General features: G+C 29.9%; 4 protein-coding genes across 4 annotated transcripts in view; 2 read left to right on the top strand and 2 right to left on the bottom strand.

The window, feature by feature from the left end:
- Positions 1 to 23,072, top strand: part of LOC125827213 (40S ribosomal protein S30) — a 359,593-nt gene that overhangs the window by 171,959 nt on the left and 164,562 nt on the right. The gene's annotated exons all lie outside the window — the stretch shown is intronic.
- Positions 1 to 23,072, bottom strand: part of LOC125827187 (uncharacterized) — a 62,434-nt gene that overhangs the window by 34,362 nt on the left and 5,000 nt on the right. The window lies entirely within an intron of this gene.
- Positions 282 to 4,842, bottom strand: LOC125827190 (probable inactive shikimate kinase like 2, chloroplastic). The gene is made up of 8 exons (XM_049506553.1): positions 4,580 to 4,842; positions 3,351 to 3,538; positions 3,081 to 3,275; positions 2,683 to 2,744; positions 2,297 to 2,363; positions 2,097 to 2,215; positions 885 to 1,061; positions 282 to 721 (listed from the first exon to the last, which is right to left on the bottom strand). The coding sequence occupies exons 1-8, from the start codon at positions 4,817 to 4,819 to the stop codon at positions 612 to 614; spliced, it is 1,158 nt and encodes a 385-aa protein (XP_049362510.1). The 5' UTR covers positions 4,820 to 4,842; the 3' UTR covers positions 282 to 611.
- Positions 9,042 to 13,093, top strand: LOC125827203 (probable transcription factor KAN2). Its single transcript, XM_049506565.1, has 4 exons — positions 9,042 to 9,981; positions 10,400 to 10,476; positions 12,411 to 12,453; positions 12,621 to 13,093. The coding sequence occupies exons 1-4, from the start codon at positions 9,411 to 9,413 to the stop codon at positions 12,713 to 12,715; spliced, it is 786 nt and encodes a 261-aa protein (XP_049362522.1). The 5' UTR covers positions 9,042 to 9,410; the 3' UTR covers positions 12,716 to 13,093.

The following is a 23,072-nucleotide window of genomic DNA, read 5'->3' as shown; positions in this document are numbered from 1 at the left end:
AAGATATCAGAAAGACACTACTACATACAAAGATATTTTCAAACCTCGTAATAAATTATAGTAATATTTCACTATTGCAAAATTACTCCTTAATACAACTATCAAATATTTTGTAGTAAAATAAAATATTAAAATATTTATGATAATCAAGTTTAATCTAACCCACATAATTTTTAAGTTCAAGTGTCCAGGAGGAAAATTGTATTTAAATGTGTGCTCATAATATTATACATATGTAAGAACACCTCACTATAGCAGTCATAAAATTATTAGACAAACGATGCCAGTAGAATGAGGTGTTACTGTATTAGAATAAAGAATGAATATAAGCAACATTTAATTATTCACAGCATACAAATTCACTATTTTCCATAACAAAATCTGACTAACCGGATGGCCTTTGGGGCTCAATGGGAACTTTCTGGACAATCAATCAGTCTTGTCCATGCAGGCCAAGACCTTAGTCTTTGTTTCCCCTTAATATAGAAAGAGCAGGTTGAGAATATCCAACTTGATATCCTCGAGAAGAAACTTTCTAATTATGATACATTGAGACAAGAGCCAAAGGGGTAGAGAAATAGTTACATTTAAATGCATAAACTGTGATTCTGCTATGACCGCGGAGAAGATGCATCAATGCTCGTTGATGGATCCCAGCCTGGGGGTTTGATGTCTGGCCAATCACCTCGGCAGCCCAACCTTACGTATAAACTCTTTTTCCCTTCAGAACAGAAAAAAATAACAGTAAAGAGCACATGACAAGCTTGTGTAGACTTCTGGTTCATGTCAAGGGAAAGGGGATCATTTTATATCCACAACAAATTCAAAGTTCATTTGTGAATAACTAAGGATAGAACAAAGCATGATCATGAGACTTGGTGTACCTGGAAGGTCTTTATCTGCCAATATTAAGCGCTTAAGGGCACTAAGCACAGCCTGAGCTACTGCTTTTGAATAGTTAGGATCCCAACCTCCGAGCTTGACTACCACTTCCGCGTTAGAGTAACCTTGACCACTATCTTGCATATTCCTTTTTGCCTCCTCTTTTGCAGATTCTTCATCTGAAATTGATATTAGCAAAGACAACGACAAGCTTAAGAAATATGACAACTTCCATTATAATTTGGCGGTGCACTTGGTAGTTGTGAACTGTTTCAGCACAACAAAGAAAAGTATTCTTAATGGGTTGTACTGTATGTATGGGGTCCTTCAAAGGATACTGTTTGCTATTCCCCCAGTCTGGCCCCCCTGTTGCAAGAGAGGTGATGTCATGTTCCTACAATTTCAACATGGACTTGAAAGTTGAAGCTCCATTATACTTTTGACGACCTCCTTCTCGTCCTCCTTGCTTACTCCAGTTGCTCTCAGTTTAATGATCAATTATCCGCACTTGATCAGGTGTTAGCCAGTGATTCTAACTTCAAAAGTGCAAAATTCTAAGATGCCAATTTTAAGATTCTTCCTATAGTTGTCTACTAAGTTTGATTCACATAGGGGTTCACAGAAGCACTTAGAATCAGGAGAACCTTGTTTCTACCTCAGTTCCAATTTTCATGTCCATTTCTTATCTCTTTCTCTCTGTAAGTTATATAGTATCAACAGTAGAGAAATGTTTCTAGCAATTGAAAGACTCAAAAAGAATCAAATAAAGAAAATATACTACTTTTTCTGCTAAAATTAATATTCCCAGAGGGTGATTAGTTTTTGTAATTTTTCTTTTTCACATTATTTATGGTCCACATGTACATACCTATATTGGCCTGTCAACTAAGGAATTTTACCACTTCCCTGGAGTCAATTCAGAGAAGCATTCACTACAAATATCAATTTATAATGCCACATGCAAGAAGAGCAGTTTGTCAGCTGATTTATGATGTACACTTAAGCTCTCCATTCCTTGCTCAAAAAAGAAAAAAGTTGTAATAACTATGTATTCTGTAACTGCTCGACTATCTAAGGAAGGGGATTGGAAATACATGGACGGAAAAAAAAGAGCAATGTACCGTCTCAAAAAAAAAGAGCAATGTAACAATAGATAGGCTGGTAAAACATACTGTATATCCAAATGAAGGGGAGAGAGAGCTTAGTTTCCTAACCTGTGGCTTGAGAAAGGGAAAGCCAGACGGTGAATCCAGCAAAAAGATGCCTCCATTGGTTTACTCTTCCAGCAGCGCCTTTCTTCCCTCCCAAGGTTGCAATAACAGCACGGGCTTGGCTAAAACAAGAATCAAATATAAATACATTCTACTTCCAGTACCAAGTGAAATGAGTAAGATATGCAAGACAATGTAAATACCTACTCAGACTCTCTAGTATAGCTCTTTCTGCTTCTGCTACAGCATCAGACCCCTCCTCATTAACCCCTGGAATTGGTTAGAGAACAATTGAATAAAGAAAAGAAACAGGAAAGAAGAAATTTTTAAGTGAAGCCAAACAAAGAGCTACTATGCATTTAGATGTGTGAGAAAGTAAATAAATTGTTCCAGTGAGCATCATTCACACAATGTTCAAAATCCAATATTTGCTTTATCTCTTGCCTAAGTTATCTGCTTTATCATTGTGCAGTTATGAAAATTCAGATCTTCCTTGTAAACACTTCTTTTTCTATTGTTCTTCCTTGTAAAACTTATTGTTTAACGATAATTATCTTCTTCTGTGAAAAGAAAAATGGATGTAACTCACACGATTCCATTGATTGCTTGGCATATGCTTCTAGCAGCTCCTTTGTACAAAGTGGAGTGTACCTAACCACCATAAGAGTTGAACACATTTTTTAGAAGATCTTGACTAAAGGAGCAAGCAAGAATCCCGAGGGTGCAGGGGAAAGAGGAAATTGCAGTAATGTAATGTAAAAGGACGATCATGAATGTGGAAGAAGGAAAATTGTAACTAATCCATCTCTTTTGTCAAGTGAAAAAAAAATGATGTTGGAAAACCACCATTCAGGCTATTTATCATGATCCATTCATCTCTTTTCACCTAGGTTCGGTGAAAGAGGACTAATATATGACATATAAGAATACTGTAGCTCCATCACTGCATGCAGCATTATCATTTACTCATGAAAGTGAGGAACATACCCTAGTCCAACAGCCAGTTCTCGAGCAATCCTCTGGTTGATTTCAGTTGACTCCCCAACTAAGTATATTGATGTTCCTCTAAGGAGTTGTGTAATTCCAGCACTTAGGGACTCCCAAGACTCCACAATGTCAGGCCATTTCAACTCGTAGTTTTGCTTCTTCAAGCTAATTACTAATTGATCTTCATCTATGTACCTACATGACACGATTTATTTCAGCAAACGTTGCACAAGGATATAACAAATTCACTAAAATTGTGCTTTCATTTACCATATTGTCTCTGCAGGCTTTATTTTCTCATACAGAGTACTGGTTTCCATGAGAGTCCGAACGATTCCAGATTGCTGTACTCTAATTGCTAATGAGCTCTCATTTGCATCTACATATATATCCTTAGGAGTTACATCTCCCTGCCCAAGTTCTAATCTTAACTCCACCTCAGAGGAGCCATCTGAAAACTGCAATAAGTTTCACAATTTGGTTGGTAAAGAGAAGTAAACTCATTCTGAATAACAGCAAAGTTTACAGGTAGTTGATACTATTTTAAAAATTTACTACCAAATAAAACAACAACAACATACACAGTAAAATCCCACAGGTGAGGTTTGGGTTAAGGTAGAGTGTATGCAGACATCACCCCTACCTCGTGGAGGTAGATTTTACTACCAAATACAAAGAACAAAATATGTTGTGATAAATTTCATGCTTTACAGGTTACCATGTAGACTTACACCTTGTTTGGATGGTTGTTACCCATTGTATTGTATTGTATTGTTAGTTAAGTACAATGTTTGTTTTGATTGTTACTTAAATTCTATTGTATTGTATTGTTTAAATCCATATCATTAGGTAACACGATTAAATGACCCATTTTGTGTAATGATCGATTTGGTGTGATCGCATATCTTATTTTCTTCTCATTTTGTCTTTATTTATTATTTACTAATAATTCTATTTTATCATGTACCCTACATTTTCATTTTCATAGTAGCTCTACACCGTACCCTACAACTTTTTGTAGGTTTACCATTCAAATTATAAATGTGTGACATTATGTAACGACGGAGAACCATACCATCAATCCAAACGTTGTATTCATTAAAGAACACACTACTATACAACACAAACACACATTATGAAACAATACATAATATGCATCAATGCAATTTTCACATATAATATGCATCTTTTGGGTAGCTCGAATTTGCACGTAAACGTTCATTTTGTTGTTCCTTAATTTCTTCCCTGATAAAGATACATGTTAACAATAACTCCAATTAGACTTAAGGATGTGTTTGGTACTACTTAAAACATTTATCAAAACATACGAAAATTAATCACTAAATCAATCTGTTATTTGATTGAACGTGATGATATGTTGCATATGGCAGTGGCAAAAAAGTAAATACAGTTTTCCCCAAAAGAAGATGAATTTTGCGTAGCAGCCAAATGGGTCTATGATTAAAGTATTCATGTACTAAATGAAAAACAAAAATTACCTCATACTGAGTGTTATTTGTGGAAGCAGTAGGAAGATTGCTGCAATGAAGGCATGGATTGATTTTTTTGAAATTGCTGTAATCCAAACGGGGAATTGCAGAATAAAAGCTCGCAATAGATGGGAATGTGAGTTTTGAGTAAGGAGAAAAAGTTTTTGGAATTGAGAGTGAAGCTTTAATGGGGTTTTGGTAGAGAAAACTGAGAGCCACTGAAGAAGAAGAAGAGGAAGAAGAAGCCATGTTTGCTTCTCTGTTTCTTCTGTGAAAAATGGAGCAGATAAGAAATATAGGCTTTTTTTTTGAGAATTTACATATAGCTCCCCTTAGTTTGATGAAAATACATATAGCTCCCGTTAATTTAAACTACTTTCGAACATTCAATCTTGCTTTATTTTTTATTTTAAAAAAATATAAATATGATTACGATTATATGTTAGCGAAACTAGTAATTTACGAATTTAATTTGCATAATTTCAATGATATAATTTATTCACTTAAACCACTATCACCAAGTGTATTACAATATTTATTGGACGTAAGATGCACATGAAGCTCCAAAATCCTCCTTTAACGGTGTTTCTCCACACCACTTCCCGCTTTCTCAATGTCGGCATTCCCTCTACTAAGGTCGATCAATATAACCTAGTTATTGAAAGTTGACATGTTAACATATAAAAAGCGAAAAAAAATTGAGGGACTTGATTTTGCGAAGCTACATGAACCCAAGGGCCAAGGCCTATAAGAGACTCGACCTGAACTTGGAAACTAGAACGACTTCTACATGGATAAATGGATCATACTTATTGGATTTGCATACTGAATTTTTAAATTCTTGCAAAATGTATTTTTTTTGAGCTATATTTTGAACAAAAGTTCTCACAATTTTTATGTACCTTACATGTATTATTCTCCGTCTCTAAAAGAATGATATTATTTTTATTATTATTATTTTATTTTAAAAAAACTTGAACTACTCATTTTACGTCCTGTGACAAAATTTAGTAATTATATAAATAATATTAATAATTTTTTGCGTCATATAAATTAAAATGAACAGAAAGAAATATTTGATTGGACTGCCATGTATTGTAGGCCCAAATATCCTAGTAGTGTCATTTCTTGTTTTTTTTTTTTTCACGAGCATGGAATTGAGAAAAAAGGGAAAATAAGAGAAAACCATGGGCGAGAAAAAAACAAATTTTTTTTGAGAGGAAAATAAAGACAAATTGTGACCATGAGCCATAGACACCACATAGTAAAAGATTTTATTTTACCCTTCACAAAATTGAACTGTCAATTGTATTGAGTTTGCTCATAACTAAAAGTTAATTAATGGGGTCTTATCAAAATAAAAAGGAGCATAATTCAATGAGTTTTTCTCATAAGATATATATATTGAGGATTTTCTATAAGGTTCACTTGCTAAAAGTTTCTAGAAAGATTCAATATGTTTCCAACTTTTTGGCTAATTTGTTCAGTCTTATAATAGGAGGATCCTACACCTATGTCAAATACATTGTTTGGATAATGAGAGTGTGACAATTACTACTTCATTAGTCATGTTTTGTGATCAGGGTTGTGGTGGAGTGACGTCTATACATTGTTTGGATAATGAGAGTGTGATAATTACTACTTCATTAGTCATGTTTTGTGACCAGTGTTGTGGTGGAGTGACGTCTATACATTGTTTGGATAATGAGAGTGTGACAATTACTACTTCATTAGTCATGCTTTGTGATCAGGGTTGTGGTGGAGTGACGTCTATACATTGTTTGGATAATGAGAGTGTGACAATTACTACTTTATTAGTCATGTTTTGTGACCAGGATTGTGGTGGAGTGACATCTATAGTAGCAGCGTATCAGTTCCATGAAACTTTGAATCTCAGTAACTGTAGTAGGCCTCGTCTAGCCCCTAACTACCTCAACCTTGGACGAATTCACCCCAATATCCTCCTTGGAAACCACGTATCCCAAAAATGCCTCAAAATCAAGCAAAACTTCACACTTCGAGAACTTTGCATACAACTTCTCTTCCCTCAGCCTCAAAAGCACAATTCTCAAGTTATGAAATCAATTGGAAAACACATAATTGAATCAAACCATGCATAATAGGATTGAATTTAAGTGATTGAATCATAATTAATTGAACCCATGAAGAATACATAAAAACCATAAGAGGTTTGGGTTGAAATCTTATTTGAGATTTGAGTTTCTTTTGGAATTCAATAACTCTTAATCAGAGATCTCTGCTTCAAGCTCATAAAAAATATATATTTTGTGGCTATGGTATAGAGAAAATCATACTAATATTCTTCTTTAGCCAAGCATATATGATCAATGGTCAAGTCTTGTATGAGCATTTCTTCTTCTTCTTTTTTCTCAATTTTTTTTTGTAGGGTATATTTTTATATTATTATTTGTTTGGAGAATTTTCCTTTGTAGTCGAAACAAATCTTCCTATTTTGAGGCGTGTGTGATGTGTATATCGTGAAATTTTGCAACTAAATATAGAAAATCAGATAAATTAATAATTTGGATATATTCTTGGAAAAATTACTTGGATGGGTAATTTTTAATAAATAATTATCGATTTTAGCGATATTTTTTATTTATTACCATTTATAGCAATACATATCAATACTATGTTAAATCTACAATATATATTAAAAGTGAATTATGTATGCAATATATATGTATTAATTATAACTGTTTTTTAAAAATATATTATGCTTGTTTGGTAAGAAATTGACACATTATATTATAAATGGATTATCCACCAATAAAACTTGTATTATATGTGAATAATAAATTGTTCTTTGTAATAGGTATTAAAAGTGATCAAATGAAATTTTTTTTGTTATTGCTATAAATGGTAAATATTTTTTTAATATGGTATATTTATGTAAGTTTCCCATTCTTTTGCTTCTTAAACTTATGTATCGAGTGAAAGTAGATATCTCAGGAAAATTTACAAAGACCTATATTTTAGCCATATAATTGAAAAATCATTATTGTTTATGGTTATAAATTTATACTTAATTGTGAAAACTGAAACTCCAAGATAATGATTAGTTTTAGTTATAAAAAAAAACTCAAAATAGTTCACCATTTTTAATTAGGATTTAAAATCTTATGAAACTTCGAATCTCAATAACTGAAGTAGGCCTCGTTCAGCCCCTAACTATCTCAACTTTGGACGAATTCACCCTAATATTCTCCTTAGACACCACGTGTTTCAAAAATACCTCAAAATTAAACTCAAAAATTCACACTTCGAGAACTTTGCATTCAACTTCTCAAAATAGTTCCACCATTTTAGAACTTGAACTCAAAATAGTTCATCATAATTCGGTGATTAGTAAGTTTCATTATTGGTACATGGAAATGTGCAAAATCATTTCATGTGAATGTATAGGTCTAGAAATTATGTGGTTGTGCCACCCATCCTTAAAATGAAATATACTATCAACATGGGTTGTGACCTATAGTGCAGTGGTGAGACTGTTTCAACCTAAATTAGAGGTTTTGGATTTAAGTTTTGGATATGGAAAAAATCTTGTTGGGAGTGCTACCCCTAAATAGGCCTGATAGTGCGCAATTCAAATTTAGTCGAGACTCCAACATGGACTTCGGACACCGAATGAGAATCCCAAAAAGAACAGTGAAATATACACCCTCCTTTCAATACTTTCTCCAGCACGATTTACTAATTATCAAATATTTTCATATTTAATTTCTACTTTTTCTTGTCATATTTAACAAATCAAGGAACAATTTTTTTATTATTATACTCTCAATTTATTAACATTGAGTTGATGCCCTTAAAAAAATATAGTGAGGAAATACTCCAGTTTAAACTTGCCTAACTCCGTGGAAGATATGTCTGAATCTGGAAGTAGGCCATTAAGAAGGACGGAGAATGGGAAGATCTTTCAGTTCGTATGTTTGAGACTCTATCAATTAATAAGAATAAAATGGTAAATTCATTATATCAATCATTATTTTCCTTAATAAGTGTGTCAAGTCAAAATATGACAAGTAAATAAGAACGGAGGGAGTATTACTTCGTCACGTTCCACGTCTCATAAAAAATTATAAGTACATAGTATTTTTTTTCTTTATTATATTAGTTGATTTGTTCATTTTTATTTGTCCACTTTAAATTTTACATATCTTTTAAAATATATGATTAACATGAATAATTTACTATATTATTTATATTAATTGATGTTTAGTATTAGATTTTAAAAAATGGTTTGAAAAGTAAGTAATTAATTCTAAGATTTAACTATGGAAAAAAAATTACCCTTCCTTAAAATTCAAAACTCATAAAATTTAAATTTAAAATTTATTCGTCCACTTAAAAGTAGAGACCCTACTTACCCAACCCCTCCGCACACTAGCCCCCTCAAATGTCATTTTCTAAGATATGCTACCTCACACAAAAAAAAAAAAAAAAAAACCACTCACTTCATTTATACCTTGTCCTTTCTTCTACCTCCTTTCTCTTATTTCCCAATCTCAAATCCCTACAAATGACCTCAAATCCCAAAGGAAAAATCCACAATTTTCTCTTCCTCCACCTATCTCTTTAATTTTCTCAAAAAATAATCCATCTTCTAGTATATATATCATAGTTGTTAGTAATAACCTTCAAATAACTCAAGAAACAACTAGCTAAAAAAGAAGAGAACCTAGAGAACAACAAAGAAGAGAAGGAGAAAAAAGGGTAAAGAAAAAAATTTGAATCTAGCTATGTGCTAAAGTTCCTTTTTTTTTTTACTCTCGAAATTCGAACAGTGTCAGAACAGAAGAAGTAACAAGGATATATGGAACTATTTCCAGCACAACCAGACTTATCCCTAAAAATCAGCCCACCAAACATCAAACCTTCATCATCAACTTGGAAGAGGAAAATTACAAGTGAAGATGATGTGCATATGGAGTTAGGGTTTTGGAAAAGAGCTCATGTGGTGGAATCAACAAATTCTAGTAACACTTCTTCTTCTTGTTTTGACCTTTCTTTATCCAATAATCCAACAAAACCTAATTATTTACATAATCTCAAAAATTATAACACCTCACAACAAAATCAAATGATAATAAGAGGCATTCCGGTGTACCATCAAAAGCCCTTTGCTAGTACTACTACTACTACTACTACTGCTACATTTCCTATACCTTCTTCTCCTTGTTCTATTATTAACAATAATAATATTAACAACACAATAAGTTCTTGTGTCTCTACTAGACCTAATTTTCAACAAGGAGGGTTTTTTAGATCAAGATTTTTATCAAGATATCCGGTTAAACGGAGCACTAGGGCTCCAAGGATGCGATGGACAAGTACTCTCCATGCTCGTTTTGTTCATGCTGTTGAGCTCTTGGGTGGCCATGAAAGTAGGCTTCTACTCTCCTAATGCACTTTGAATTTCATGATGGTTTGATCTTTTTTTTTTTTAATTTTACGAATCAGAGCAACAAAGAACTGACATAAAAGTTCATTAGTACTTTTGGTAGTTTCTATACATGAGAGCTCATTTTTTGGTAGTTGACTAGTTGTTGGTGTTCCTATAATTGTTGGTTTTGTTTCTTTAGTACCTTGATGATTATTTACCAATGGTATTCAGACTAGTTTAGATAATCACGATCAAGAAGTACTCGATTTTCTATCAGATAGACTATGATAGGAAAAGGAAAGCTATATTTTTTTACTTAATTAAACCTCATTGTTAACTAAGTAAAATAATGGAGTAAGTAGATTATATAACTTAAATCAGTATATGATGCTTTTTGTATTTTTTTGGGGGGTATTTAGGAGCAACACCAAAATCAGTTCTTGAGCTTATGGATGTCAAAGATCTCACCTTAGCACATGTTAAATCCCATTTACAGGTAATTTTTCTATAGATCTTACTTGCTACTTTTCCTTATTATGCCACTACATCAAATTAAAATGAATTTTTAGCACTAATTGGTGAACGATAATAGCTTAATTGTCGCCAAGTATATTTTTAGAGATAATTGACACTTTTTATAAATGTCTCTAAAGTCAATAACGATATTACATCCAATGACAATTAACTAATGCTGGTAAAAAATTTAACACTCTTTGTTAATTTGTATATTTATTACCGCTAGGAATTATTTTTGTACAGGGAACCTCTTCATTTGAAGTTGTCTTTCTTAATCTCAATGTGTTTAATTACCTACAACAAGAAGCTTAGTGATTTTTGAAAAAAACAAGGTTTTGGTTCTACATTTCAAATTCCAATGCTATCTTTTTCCTTTGCATTGCCAGGCTTTCTTTATGCAGCTTTTTTCCCCTTTCCCTTTTTTTTCTTTTTATATACTTTGGGAGAACCAAACATCCATTCATGTGTAGTGTGAAAGGAATAGTACTTGTAAAAAGTTAAAAGGGGAGTTCAATTACAAGAGAGATGAAAAAGTCTCCTTCATATAATGATTCATCAATAATTACATCAGGTAGACAAGGAAAACAAGCTAACACTATTTCCTTATTAATCCATTCCAACACCTTGATCTGCAACATGACATAGTCAAAAGTGGATCCACCCCTCTAGGTAGGGGTGTATAGCCAGAAGCGGATCCACCTCTTTAGATAGGGTATATGTGTATTTGTTAACTTTAGAAAAAATTGTGTGTATATATATATATATATATATATATCTTGAAAAACTGACAGAAATTAGGATATAATTAACAGTTCATGAAAAATATAGGAGTGTCATTGTGCTGTTGGTACAAGTTAGATGATTTACACGCAAGACCTGAGTTTGAATCCAGCTATAGTCTTATTTCACTGTTTTTATTTTAAATTTATCTTAGAGCTCATATTTGAGTTAAGGTAATATTGGTACACCCAAAGTTTTCAAATCTTGGGTTCACATCTGGACATAGCAAAGTAGTTTTCAAACTCTTGTAGGAGCATGAGACTCTTAATTAAAAGCCGAGAGAAGTGTTAAAAACACTCCAAAATTTGACTAGAATTTAGGAGTATATTTCACTCATATTGCAAGATCGAAAATGTATTTAAATATACCAGTAATAAGTTACTGTAGTTTTTTTTTTCCTTTTTTGTAATTTTAGAGAAAGAAAGTACTGTTGTACTAGGACATGACACAGTGATCATATCTCAATGATATCTCCATATCTTTATGAATTGTTAGCAACACAGAAAACTGTTTCAAGAACTTCATGTAATTGGTCATTTGTAATAGCATTAAGTACTAGCATATGCTATTTATGCACACTCCCTAAAAGAGAATAACAATTTTTTTATTTTTAACTTTTCACGTGACATGTTTAAAACCGTAAAATTAATAGATATTTTGATGCATTTGACATATCTTTAATTCATAATCATATTATTCAAACGTCTTCTTTATTTTTTTAAACTATGAACCAAATCAAAAAACAAATAAATTAAAAGGAAGAAAGTACATGATATGATATCTATCAAGCTACTGTGTAATTATTTTAACACCTTAATTTTCTATTACTATGACCTTGTTTCTCTTTTTCAAATAGGCACTGATCATAAAACTATGCAAACTTGGAACTAATAATTTAATTTGTCAAATACAAATGTATTCCGCTATATTGTATATGCGTGAATATTGTACTATTGTTATATATTGTATAAGCGTGGATACAATACTATTGTTATGTGCCTGGATACAATGTATTTCACTACGTTTTGAAACCAAAATTCTGCCACATTTTGTAATTATGCAAAATCTCGCTATTTTTCATAAATATGGGTGCAAATAATGCTATTAACGAATTTTTCTCATATATCGTTGCAGATGTATCGGACTGTGAAGACAACTGATAGATCAGCTTCTTCAGGTTAATTATTCACCTCTTAGCATATGATTAAATTATTATCTTAGCTATTTAATTCTCTAGAAAAGCATTGAGTCCTTAAGTATAGCAATTAACTTTTTATTATGTCAAGAACCAAATTTTAATTAATCTTTTTTTCATTTTTAATTTGTTCTCTGAATATATTTTAGGCCAATCTGAGGTATTCGATAATTTGTCATCCGGAGATACATCAGAGGAATTGATGGTTGATGAATATTTTGATTCGAAGTCTAAATTGATATAATAGATGAATTTACTTGGCACTCAGAGACTCTAAATCCTGGATCCGCCTCTAGTTGAGAATGAAGAATATTCAAGAAAGTCTGAATTATCAGTTCAACAAGATAAAAGGAATATTCATCAAGATAATGATTTTCAGGGTTTTTGGAACAACTCTTCAAGGTGAACTTTCATATGCTATTCTAAAAAATTATTCCCAAAAATGTGAATTCGTACTTTTTTTTTATAGCCAAAAGGGTCTTAGCGCGAAAGCTAAACCCTAGTAAAAAATGATGGACCTATATGTGGAAATTAGTTTTTGTGCCAAAAGCAAAGAGGGCACTAGTTATCTGATAGTGTAAAGAATTTTTATAATACTTTAATAGTATAATATTTGACGTGACTGAAATGTTGTTTATTTTATTTTTCTGATTATCATATTAGGTTTGTCACGAACAATTATGATTTTTGTTATTAGAGTTAACTTGACAGTGTAAAATTTTATACATGTTAAATGACTTATTTTTTAATTTTTTTCCAATATTTTTGTAGTTGATGTGCCTTCTTCATATAAGTTGGGTGCAACTTTTAATTCTATCAACCCAAAAAGAATATGATGAGAAAGTAAGAAAAAGTTAGAAAAAAAAAAGCTATAAAATTAAAAAGTAAATCAAAAAAGATATGTCTATCTTTTTCTCAAAATTTACTTTTCTTTTATCTTGTTTGCATGCATGCATGATAGAAAAAAGTCATTCTCTTCAATGGCAATGACCTTTATTGATATACATTAACAAATTAACTGAATATCTATAAATGAGTGATTATAAATGAAGGTATTGTTATAAGATTAATTTGAGATCGGTATAAAAATTCATAAATTTCAATTTTTTTTATTGGGAGGAATCTAAGCTTCTGTAAAAGATGAAGTAGCTCATGTTATCATTGCTTAATCAACAAATATGTGCATCATTGACCACGCTAAGATGCATTGTTTTAATTGAATTAATTGTGCCTTATTTTCTGAATCAATTACAAATTAGTGTCGTAATTACTTTATACTCCCTCTTCCCCTAATTATTTGTCCACTTTTCCTTTTTTAGTTGTCCCTAATTACTTGTCCATTTTAACAAATCAAGAAAGGATAAATTTCTTTTATCTATTATATCCTCAGTTAATTACTTTGAAAAAGTAAAACTTCTTAAAAATTTATGTTTTTAATTCATCTACTTCATAATTTATAGGGGTAAAATGGTAAACTCACTATGTCAATAATTATTTTCTTAATAGGTGTGTCAATTCAAAAATGGACAAATAATTAGGGATTAACTTGATTAATTACTTAAATAAATACTAATTTAAGTCGTTAATGCAAAAAAACATAAAGAAAAAGTGTAAGCGCAGGCTTTATAATGTACTATACATGAAAGTGCTTGATAAAAATATTCCCTTTATGTGATTATTATATATTTTATTGAGTCTATTTGTCCTGATTATTCCTTTCATGGCTCACATTTCTTATGTTTTATTCCAAAAAATAAAAAATAAATATATTCCCAACAGCAGCAGAAGTGAAGTCATCAAGTATAACAGAGACAACACACAAAGATGCCTAATTTGGAGTTCACATTGGGAAGCCCTTCACAATGGAAAAAAAAGAGAGAAATACTCCTTTATGTTTCATATTACTTGATCTCGGTTGATTTGACACACGCTTTAAAAAAAAATTAATTAAAGGTGGTGTATTTTATAAAATTAATCTTAATAATGATGGTTTTTTTTTAAAAAAGATCTCTTAATTTATTAAAATATACCAATAGAATAAAATATTTATTTTTGAGAGTATATACAGGAGTAATATTATATTATTCCTGTAAAGGAAACAATGAAATCTAATTGATTTTGTGCACTACTTTTCTTTTCTTATCTTTTTGACTAGTACTAGGAGTATCTACTGTGTAATAAAGTGATATCTTTTCCTTGGAAATTGTATGTTGGAAGGAAGAAAAATGTATATATATATAGTAGGACCTCGGTTTATTCATAGCTGGAATTCTTATGAGCGTCCTGCTAATTTTCATCGCTTCAATTTATATGAGATCGTTTAATAGAATATAACGTTTAAAAAAGAAGAAATTATTTTGTTATGTTTATCAATTTTCTCTTATTAAAGTTATTTTAGTATCTACTTTTAGTTGTTTTTTCTTTATAATAAAGTATAAAGTGAAAGTCAATAAAAATATAATGCTCTTAAATAATTATCAAATAAAATAAATGTAACCATATTTTTGGACAAACTTAAATGAAAAGATATCATATAAATTAGTAAATACTAGGAAAAGATAAAAAGGAACCTATTTTAAGATGTGTATTTTATTTATCTTTCATAAAGTAGTATAGATAATTTGAGGGAGCTAGTTCGAAAGGAAAGGCAGTTTAATCATTTATGAGTAAATATTCTGAGAGGGAAAGTATGCTATTTCTTTTGAGTTTTGACCTCCTTTCTTTCTTTGATTTTTTAGGACGTGTAAAAAAGAAAATGGACAATTAATATAGAGGATTAAAGTATGAGATGAAGCAAATTACATTGGTACAATACATAGGATCCAAGCCTTGATAAATCTGAAAAAATATCTACTAAAGGTAGGGTATTTCTAAAAATAATTTACAATTATACAATTAACAACAATAAATTATGAAAAGTAAACATTAGTTTCTTGGAGGAGTTGCACCATTTCTAGGTAAAATCAAATCATATATATATATATATATCAATAAAATAATGGAGACAAAGGAACTTCCACATTCTCTTCTTAATTAAAAGTTGTAGTAGCACAAGGAAAGATCACATGATAATGTTTCAACAAAATTTAGCTAAAAACTCAAGAGAATAAAGCTCCCACCTATAGGTTCCTTTATAATTAAGTACTCCATCTGTTGTAATGTATGTGATGGTATTTGATTAAACACGTTATTAAAGAAAAAAGATCTTTTAAAATTTATGATATGGAAAGGTTATAAATAATTGTATAATTGCGAATGATTTCATTAAGAATAAAATGAGTGGTTAAACTGTTACTAAATTTAGAAATATATCATTTTTTTGAACGGATAAAAAAAGTGTCATATAAATTGGGATGGAGAATATATAAATTAACAAAACACCCAAATCAACTTACGCTATTTGTTTCAGTTTGTTTGTCTTTTTTTTTTTGTCTAGTCTGTCTCGAAAAAAATGTCTCTTTCCTTTTTTTGACAGCTCTTTTAATTATAACTTTTCACATAACATGTTTAAAATCACAAAATTAAAGGTCATTTTGGTTCATTCTACATATCCTTAGTTTAAGATTATAAGAATTTAAAGACTTTTTTAAAAAACCTTTATGTCAAGTCAAAATCAGATACGGAAGATATAGAAAATTTCTCATCTTTCTGCATTTCTCCTTTACATTTTCTTTTTGGTTGGTTGGCCGGGGGGAAAGTTCTTTTAGAAATTGGTCCTTCCACTACTCATTCTTGTGTTATGAACATATATGATCCTTGAAAATGACACATTAAACCAAAAAATTAGAAGCATAATTTCAGTATTAGATACGATTTTTATAATTAACAATATGTATTTACTTGATGAAGTAAGAATAAAAGAAACTGTGAACTTCACTAAGAGTTTGAGTGATTCCAAATCAAAGAGTGAAGAAGTAGGACTAATCTTGTAATTAATAAAAGAAATATTATACTCTTCTATTTAGACTAACTAATTTTTTGTTTATTTTATAGATGTCACATCTCTAGTTAAGTCTAAATTCTCAAGTGGCCAAACAATATAATATTCCCATAGTCACATGGTAATATAATGGACAATGGTTGTTGAACATATATAAGAAATAAAGGTGGGATGATGAGTTGCAATATTATTAAAGTTGCAATTCCTTTGAGAGCATAGACAAGGGCATAGCCTACTAAAGGTGCGTGATTGTGGCACTTTTTAGAGCAAATTAAAACTAATTAAGTGAAGCACCAAAAGGACTTTTAAACTTAGTGTTTATCTTGTTCTTTGGTATAGTGGAAGGTGATGGAATCACAACATATTACACCCATTAACCTTTTATCAATAATTGTTATCATCATGAGTCCATGACTTTCATCTCATCCACTTTAAGTGTTGGAAGAAAAATAAGAAAATATTAATAGTTCAATTAGTTGGTTATTTGAATTTTCATTTTATTATTGAAGATTCGATGTCCCACTTTGAAATCCCATCTAGCCTTCCCCATTTAAAAAAGAAAAATTTATGTAGGAAGGAAAATTGAGTGTAAGAGTGATTTCCTTTCTCTTTTTTCCCTCATTTCAAGTGGGAAGTAATCACATAGGCATTCTGTACCCCTCCCCTCACCTTTCAACACAATAAAATGTGTAGTCCTATCTGTTGTTTCATTCGATTATATATATATATATATATATATATATATATATATATCTTTTTACTCATAACTTAAAAGAATGCAACAATGAAAAATAACCCACGTATACTTTCATTATATACAACTTAAATACCTTAAACAAAGAAAAATAATACTAATGAAAAGATGGTGTTTCTTGACTTTTACCAAAAGTGTGTATCAAAGTGTCACTTCCCCAAACCTCTGGGACCTAAGTGACAAGCACCTCTTACAAGAACCGCATAATACAAGGCGAGATTCTCGCGGGTGAACGCCAAAAAGGTCATCACTTTTACCCTAAAAAAGGTATTCCTATATATCACAAAAGAATTTACTAGTGATTGTTTTTTGGTTTCCCATCTGATATTCGGTACTCATATTGGAGCTTGACTAAATAAATTCGCGTCGGGAGGTTCTATATTAGAGGTAAAACGGTCCATAACAAAGACAACTTCATACCTAAAGTGACTCTAGCCCGAGATCTTTGATTAAAGATGAAGAAGCACATCTTACAATGCAATTATTCCACCACATCGTTTGTTGATTTCTAGTAATCTTTTTAGTAACTTAAAATTGCACCTATCATTTGAATTTATACTATGCTTTATATAACTTAATAATCTATCAGTTCTTCTTTCCGATCCACACTCATTGACTGACAGAGGCGGAGCCAAAGTTATGAGTTTGGGGGTTCTAAATCAATTTTGTTTAGAGGTTCACATGTTGATAAACATATATTTAATTAATTTTCTAATACAAATATAGGGTTTACGAAAAAGCTAGTGGGTTTGTCCGGACCCATGAACCCCCACCTAGCTCCGCCAATGCATCGACACCATGGTCGTCAATAGACTTATCAAGAGAGAAAATGTCAATAATATTGGTCGAGCCAAAATTTTCACCAAGAAGTTTCGAAATATAAAGAAGTAAACACACTAAAAAACTAAAAAGATTCAACGTACATTTGTGATATATACATTTTCTAAATAAAAATAAATAAAAAACTTAAATATACAGTGTAATTTTTCATCGTAACCCCAATAAAAAAGCAACATACATACATAAATCATAATCCATGGCACATTGTGTCTGCAACTACTGATCTAAATGTCTGAATTGAAAACAAAAGACTGGGATTTTGATGTAACCACACACACACACACACACACACACACATATATATTACTTTTATGTTTCTCTGATTGCTCCTTCATAGCAGTCATAGATATTAGAGAAAGGAAGGGAGGGGACCAAATTAATATATATATATATATATATTAATTAATATAATTCAATGATTTTGCAATGGATTGCTTTATGATTGACACTTTTATCAATGATCTGACACTATTTCTGTTCTGACTCCTTAATTAACCATTGCATGCATGCACTCTAATTCATTCATTTCAATCTAAAGAATTACTCCCTCCGTCCCATTTTATGTGATGTAGTTTGACTCGGCACAGAGTTTAAGAAAGAAAGGAAGACTTTTAAAACTTGTGGTCCAAAATGAATAATAGAAATTTGTGTGACTATAAATCATTTCATTAAGGGTAAAATAGACATTTTCTAGTTAAATTGTTATCAAATATAGAAATGTGTCATTCTTTTTTAGACTGACTAAAAAGGAAAGTAAGTCACATAAATTGGGACAGAGGGAGTAATACTCATGTGACAATATACGTATGTATTGTCTTATGCACCATCAATTTTCCAGGCATGACTAAGGGTTGAGTTAGTAAAGTCACGATTTTTATTAAAGAAATTCATCAAAATATTAATAATTAAGTAAATATACGAAGAAGTTAAAGATTGTTTTACTATATATTTCCTGGAAAGGGAAAATAAGGATGAGGATTTTACATAGTTAACCAATTGAACAATTAAATTTTACCCTCAAATATATTCCTCACATTTTAAAAATAAGCATTTCACAAAAAAACATATTTAGCCTTTCAAAAGCTTGACCAAACACACTAAAAAATTAAAGATTTGTTATCATCAATTCTTTGGAACGAATTTCTAAAAATCACACATAAAAACGGCATTGATGGAATGAGGATTTTAGTAACTCAATTAGCTAGTTGACTATCTAAATTTTTATTTTGTTGATGAGAATTTGATCTTGCGCCTCGTAATCGTTTTACCATATTCCCTTCCACTATCAAAACTGAAGAAGAAGATGCATGCACCTTAATCTAATTATCTCAAAAATTGTACTCTCTATGTTCCATTTTATATGAGTTGGTATGACTTGGCATGAAGTTTAAGAAAGAAATGAAGATTTTTGAAATTTGTGGTTTAAAATAAGTAATAGATATTTGTGTGACTATAAATCATTTTATTAAAGACTAAATGAGCATTTTTATAGTTAACCTATTAAGAATCTTTTTTGCCAGAAAATTTGATCGGAATTTGGCCACAATGATATTTTATCTATGTTATTTTACCTTTTTAAACATTTTTATCCTTTTAACTTTAATATATTTTAACTAAAAAATGGAAAAAAGATCAGTTTATTTTAAAATAAAAAAATATTATAATTTTTTTAATTTTCTGGCCAAATTTTTAGGCCATTTAGCACTTCCCAAACTATTACATTATATAGAGTTGTGTCAAATTTTTTTAATCGGATAAAAAAGAAAATTAAGTAATATAAATCGGGACTTGAGAAAGTATTTATAACTAGTAAAGTTCATTTTGCATCATTGGTTGACACTTGACAGCAATTGACCAGTCTACCACTACGGGTGAATCCACAATATTATAAGCGGATCACCGGGTTCAATCGAATTTAATATTTCAAATACCTAGAAAAAATTGCTTAAATACATAACTTATTTTATCATATTCTTTACCACTTAAAATATTACAAAAATTCATATTCTCTCCTATTCTCGGATACATCACTTTATGCAATGTATCGGGACGTGCACAATATATCAAGACGTTTGAGTGATGTATCCGAAATCGAGACGCGATGTATCAGAACATTAAGCGATATATCTGAAATGGGGACACGATGTATCAGGATGTTTGGGATGTATCCGAATTCCACCAAATTAAGAGATTTTTGTAATTTAGAAAAGAATAAAAATAAAATGTAATTAGCTTTTAACACTACGAAATTTGTGTAATATTACCTTTTAACCTAACCATCTAATTTTAAAATTGTGAGACACAGAGTAAGGGACTAAGACCATCTCCAACCCATCTCTATTTTACTCTCTATTCTCTATATTTGGAGAGTAAAATAAAGAATGAGTTCTGCAAGTACTCTTTATTTCACTCTCTATTCTTCAATTATAGAGAGGTGAATAATAGTTCTCCAAATTTGGAGAACTACTATTCACCTCTCTATTTTACTTTTTGATTATTTTAATATTATTTCTATTATATTACTAATTAAGTCTTTATCATTTGTAATTATTTTCTAATGTAATATAACATTAAAAATATATTATTAACAAGTTACTACTTCCTCCCAAATTAATAATCTTTCTATTTTATTTTATTTTTAAAAATTGTCACTTTAAATATGTAATTTAAAGTTATTTTAATATTATTTATATTATATAAGATTATTGATTAAGTCTCTAATATTGGTAATTATTTTCTAAGTAATATAACATCTAAAACATATAATTGATAAGTATACTACTTCCCTCCCGAATTAACAATTTTTTGATTTAATTTTTAATTTGTTTTTTTTGCCATTTTAAACTATGTACCTTAAATTATAATTATTTTTCATTATGAAGTATGCACAAAATTTACATGATAATTCAAACAATCTACTTTTATGTTATAGTGATAAATTATTAAACTACACTTTTTAATGAGCTTGAAAATATTTGATGCAATAGTTCAAAATGAATTAGGGGAAGTAAATTAGTACACGAAATAATTAGATACAAGATGAAATTGTTAATTTAAACATATTTTAGCTACACCTAAAAAAATAAGGACAAAAAATTGTTCATTTTAAACTCCGTAATACATTAATGAAACATTTATGAGAGTGACGTAATACTCTAGAAAGTTGAGTATTTATGTAAAATTTAAAATAAATTTTACGATGATACAATATTTATGATGTAATTATATTTCATCAATGATTTTACTTTTATTTGTTCGTTAATATGTATTATATGTAATATTTATTGCAATTTATGTTATTTAGAAATTTAGATTAAAATATAATTTTATATTAAATGAAGATTTTGAAAAAAAAATATGAAATTTTGTATTACATAAAGATGATAGAGTGATTATTTGCAAAGAGAAGAAATGATTTATATTATGAAATAAGAAAATAAAAATGAAATAGAAATAATAATATAATATTGAGGAGAGAGAAAAAGATTCTTTTTTAGAGAGTAAAATAGAGAATTGGGTTGGAGTTGGTTGTCTAAAGAAATAAAGGGAAAATTGTATGAAATAGCAAACTATTAATTCAAATTAAATGTTATAGCCATAATATAGTTTAATTGTAATTCGCAGCAAACATCCCTTTTTTCGCCATCTGATTCGGTATACAATTAGCCATTTTCGGTATACAATTAATCATTTTATACATTTCGGTATAAATTGTATAAAATGTGTTTGTGTTGGTATAAAGCGATAGAAAAGTGTATATGCAAATACAAATACATATATTTTCATCATATACACTTACATCTATACAAATACAAATCTTATTATGCAAATTACAATGTATAAATGAATTTATACAAAACTGAACAATTTGTATAAAATTAGATGTTTGTAGCGAATTATACAAATCAAAAGCTCCATAGCAAATTTGCTATGGAGCGCAATTATGTAAACTATAGCTATAACATACAAATATGATTTTTATGTTTACTATATGTGAAAGTTCCACAAAAATAAAGAACTCTATATTTGGAGGATAAAATAGAGGATAGGGTTGGAGTTGGAATGTGGTCTCCAATTTTTCTTGATTGGCCCAATTAGTTTAGTAAAATTAGCCCACATGAAAATTTAGCATAAATGGGCCAATTGAATCCTTTACAAATTTGAATAGGATAAATTACAGAATCACATACTTTTAAGGTAAAATTACAATATATCCATTAAAAGTTTATAATTACAGAAATTCCTCAAACGTATACAATAATATAAGCGTTGATACATTAATCTGATGCGCAAGATACAATAATATAATCGTTGATACATTAATCGGATGCACGAGATACAATAATATAAGCGCTGATACAATAATCTGATGCGCGAAAATGAGGGATTTTGGAGATTTGTAAAACTTATAGGGGATAATGGTAATAAGTAAACTAAAATGTGGGATTTCTATAATTTTTCCATTATAACAAGATGACCTTTTGATAATAAGTTGTTAATATTGAAATTTACAATACTTTTTACCTAGTTTTAAATATATAAATTTTATTTTAAGAATTTTAAAGTTTCTATCTCTGAATTTACTGTCAAAGTTTATAAATTTGAATCTTAAAATTACAATTATGCCAAATAAATTGAGAAATAGAGAGTGTAAATTTTATATTTTATAAACTCTATACGTATAATTATGGTATGATAAATAATCAACACGTACACTTTTTATGCACTTATATTAAGTATTTATCAAAGATGATATAGCGGGTTGAAATCTTTTAACTTTTTTTTAATTGAAAATAATAAGATTCTGAAAAACAAGGTGAAGGATACAAATACCCGCTTTGGAGACTAACATTTAATTTATATCTGAAGTTTATTTATTTTTTTGGTAAGTTATTCGCTTCAAAACCAATTTCAGAAGTATGTGGCTGAAATTAAAAATGCTCGTATGAGTTTTGATATTTATGTCTGAAATGTAGCTTTGTATAGGTCAAACATAAAATATATAGGGAAAATTAGTTAACTAGTCAAAATACTTAACATGATCATTAAAAATATCTACACTTTAAA

This window comes from Solanum verrucosum, unplaced genomic scaffold (genome assembly GCF_900185275.1).
Source record: "Solanum verrucosum unplaced genomic scaffold, falcon-dt-bn FXZP01000060.1, whole genome shotgun sequence".
Lineage (NCBI taxonomy): Eukaryota > Viridiplantae > Streptophyta > Magnoliopsida > Solanales > Solanaceae > Solanum > Solanum verrucosum.
This window is presented reverse-complemented; position numbering and strand designations above follow the sequence as displayed.

Coding starts and splice junctions, on each gene's coding strand:
- LOC125827190 (XM_049506553.1), bottom strand. CDS start 4,819: ATGGCTTCTTCTTCCTCTTCTTCTTCTTCAGTGGCTCTCAGTTTTCTC. Junction 2,216..2,296: donor ATACTAGAGAGTCTGAGTAG/GTATTTACATTG, acceptor TTCTTGTTTTAG/CCAAGCCCGTGCTGTTATTG. Junction 1,062..2,096: donor TTCCCTTTCTCAAGCCACAG/GTTAGGAAACTA, acceptor TATCAATTTCAG/ATGAAGAATCTGCAAAAGAG.
- LOC125827203 (XM_049506565.1), top strand. CDS start 9,411: ATGGAACTATTTCCAGCACAACCAGACTTATCCCTAAAAATCAGCCCA. Junction 10,477..12,410: donor ATGTTAAATCCCATTTACAG/GTAATTTTTCTA, acceptor ATATCGTTGCAG/ATGTATCGGACTGTGAAGAC. Junction 12,454..12,620: donor TGATAGATCAGCTTCTTCAG/GTTAATTATTCA, acceptor AATATATTTTAG/GCCAATCTGAGGTATTCGAT.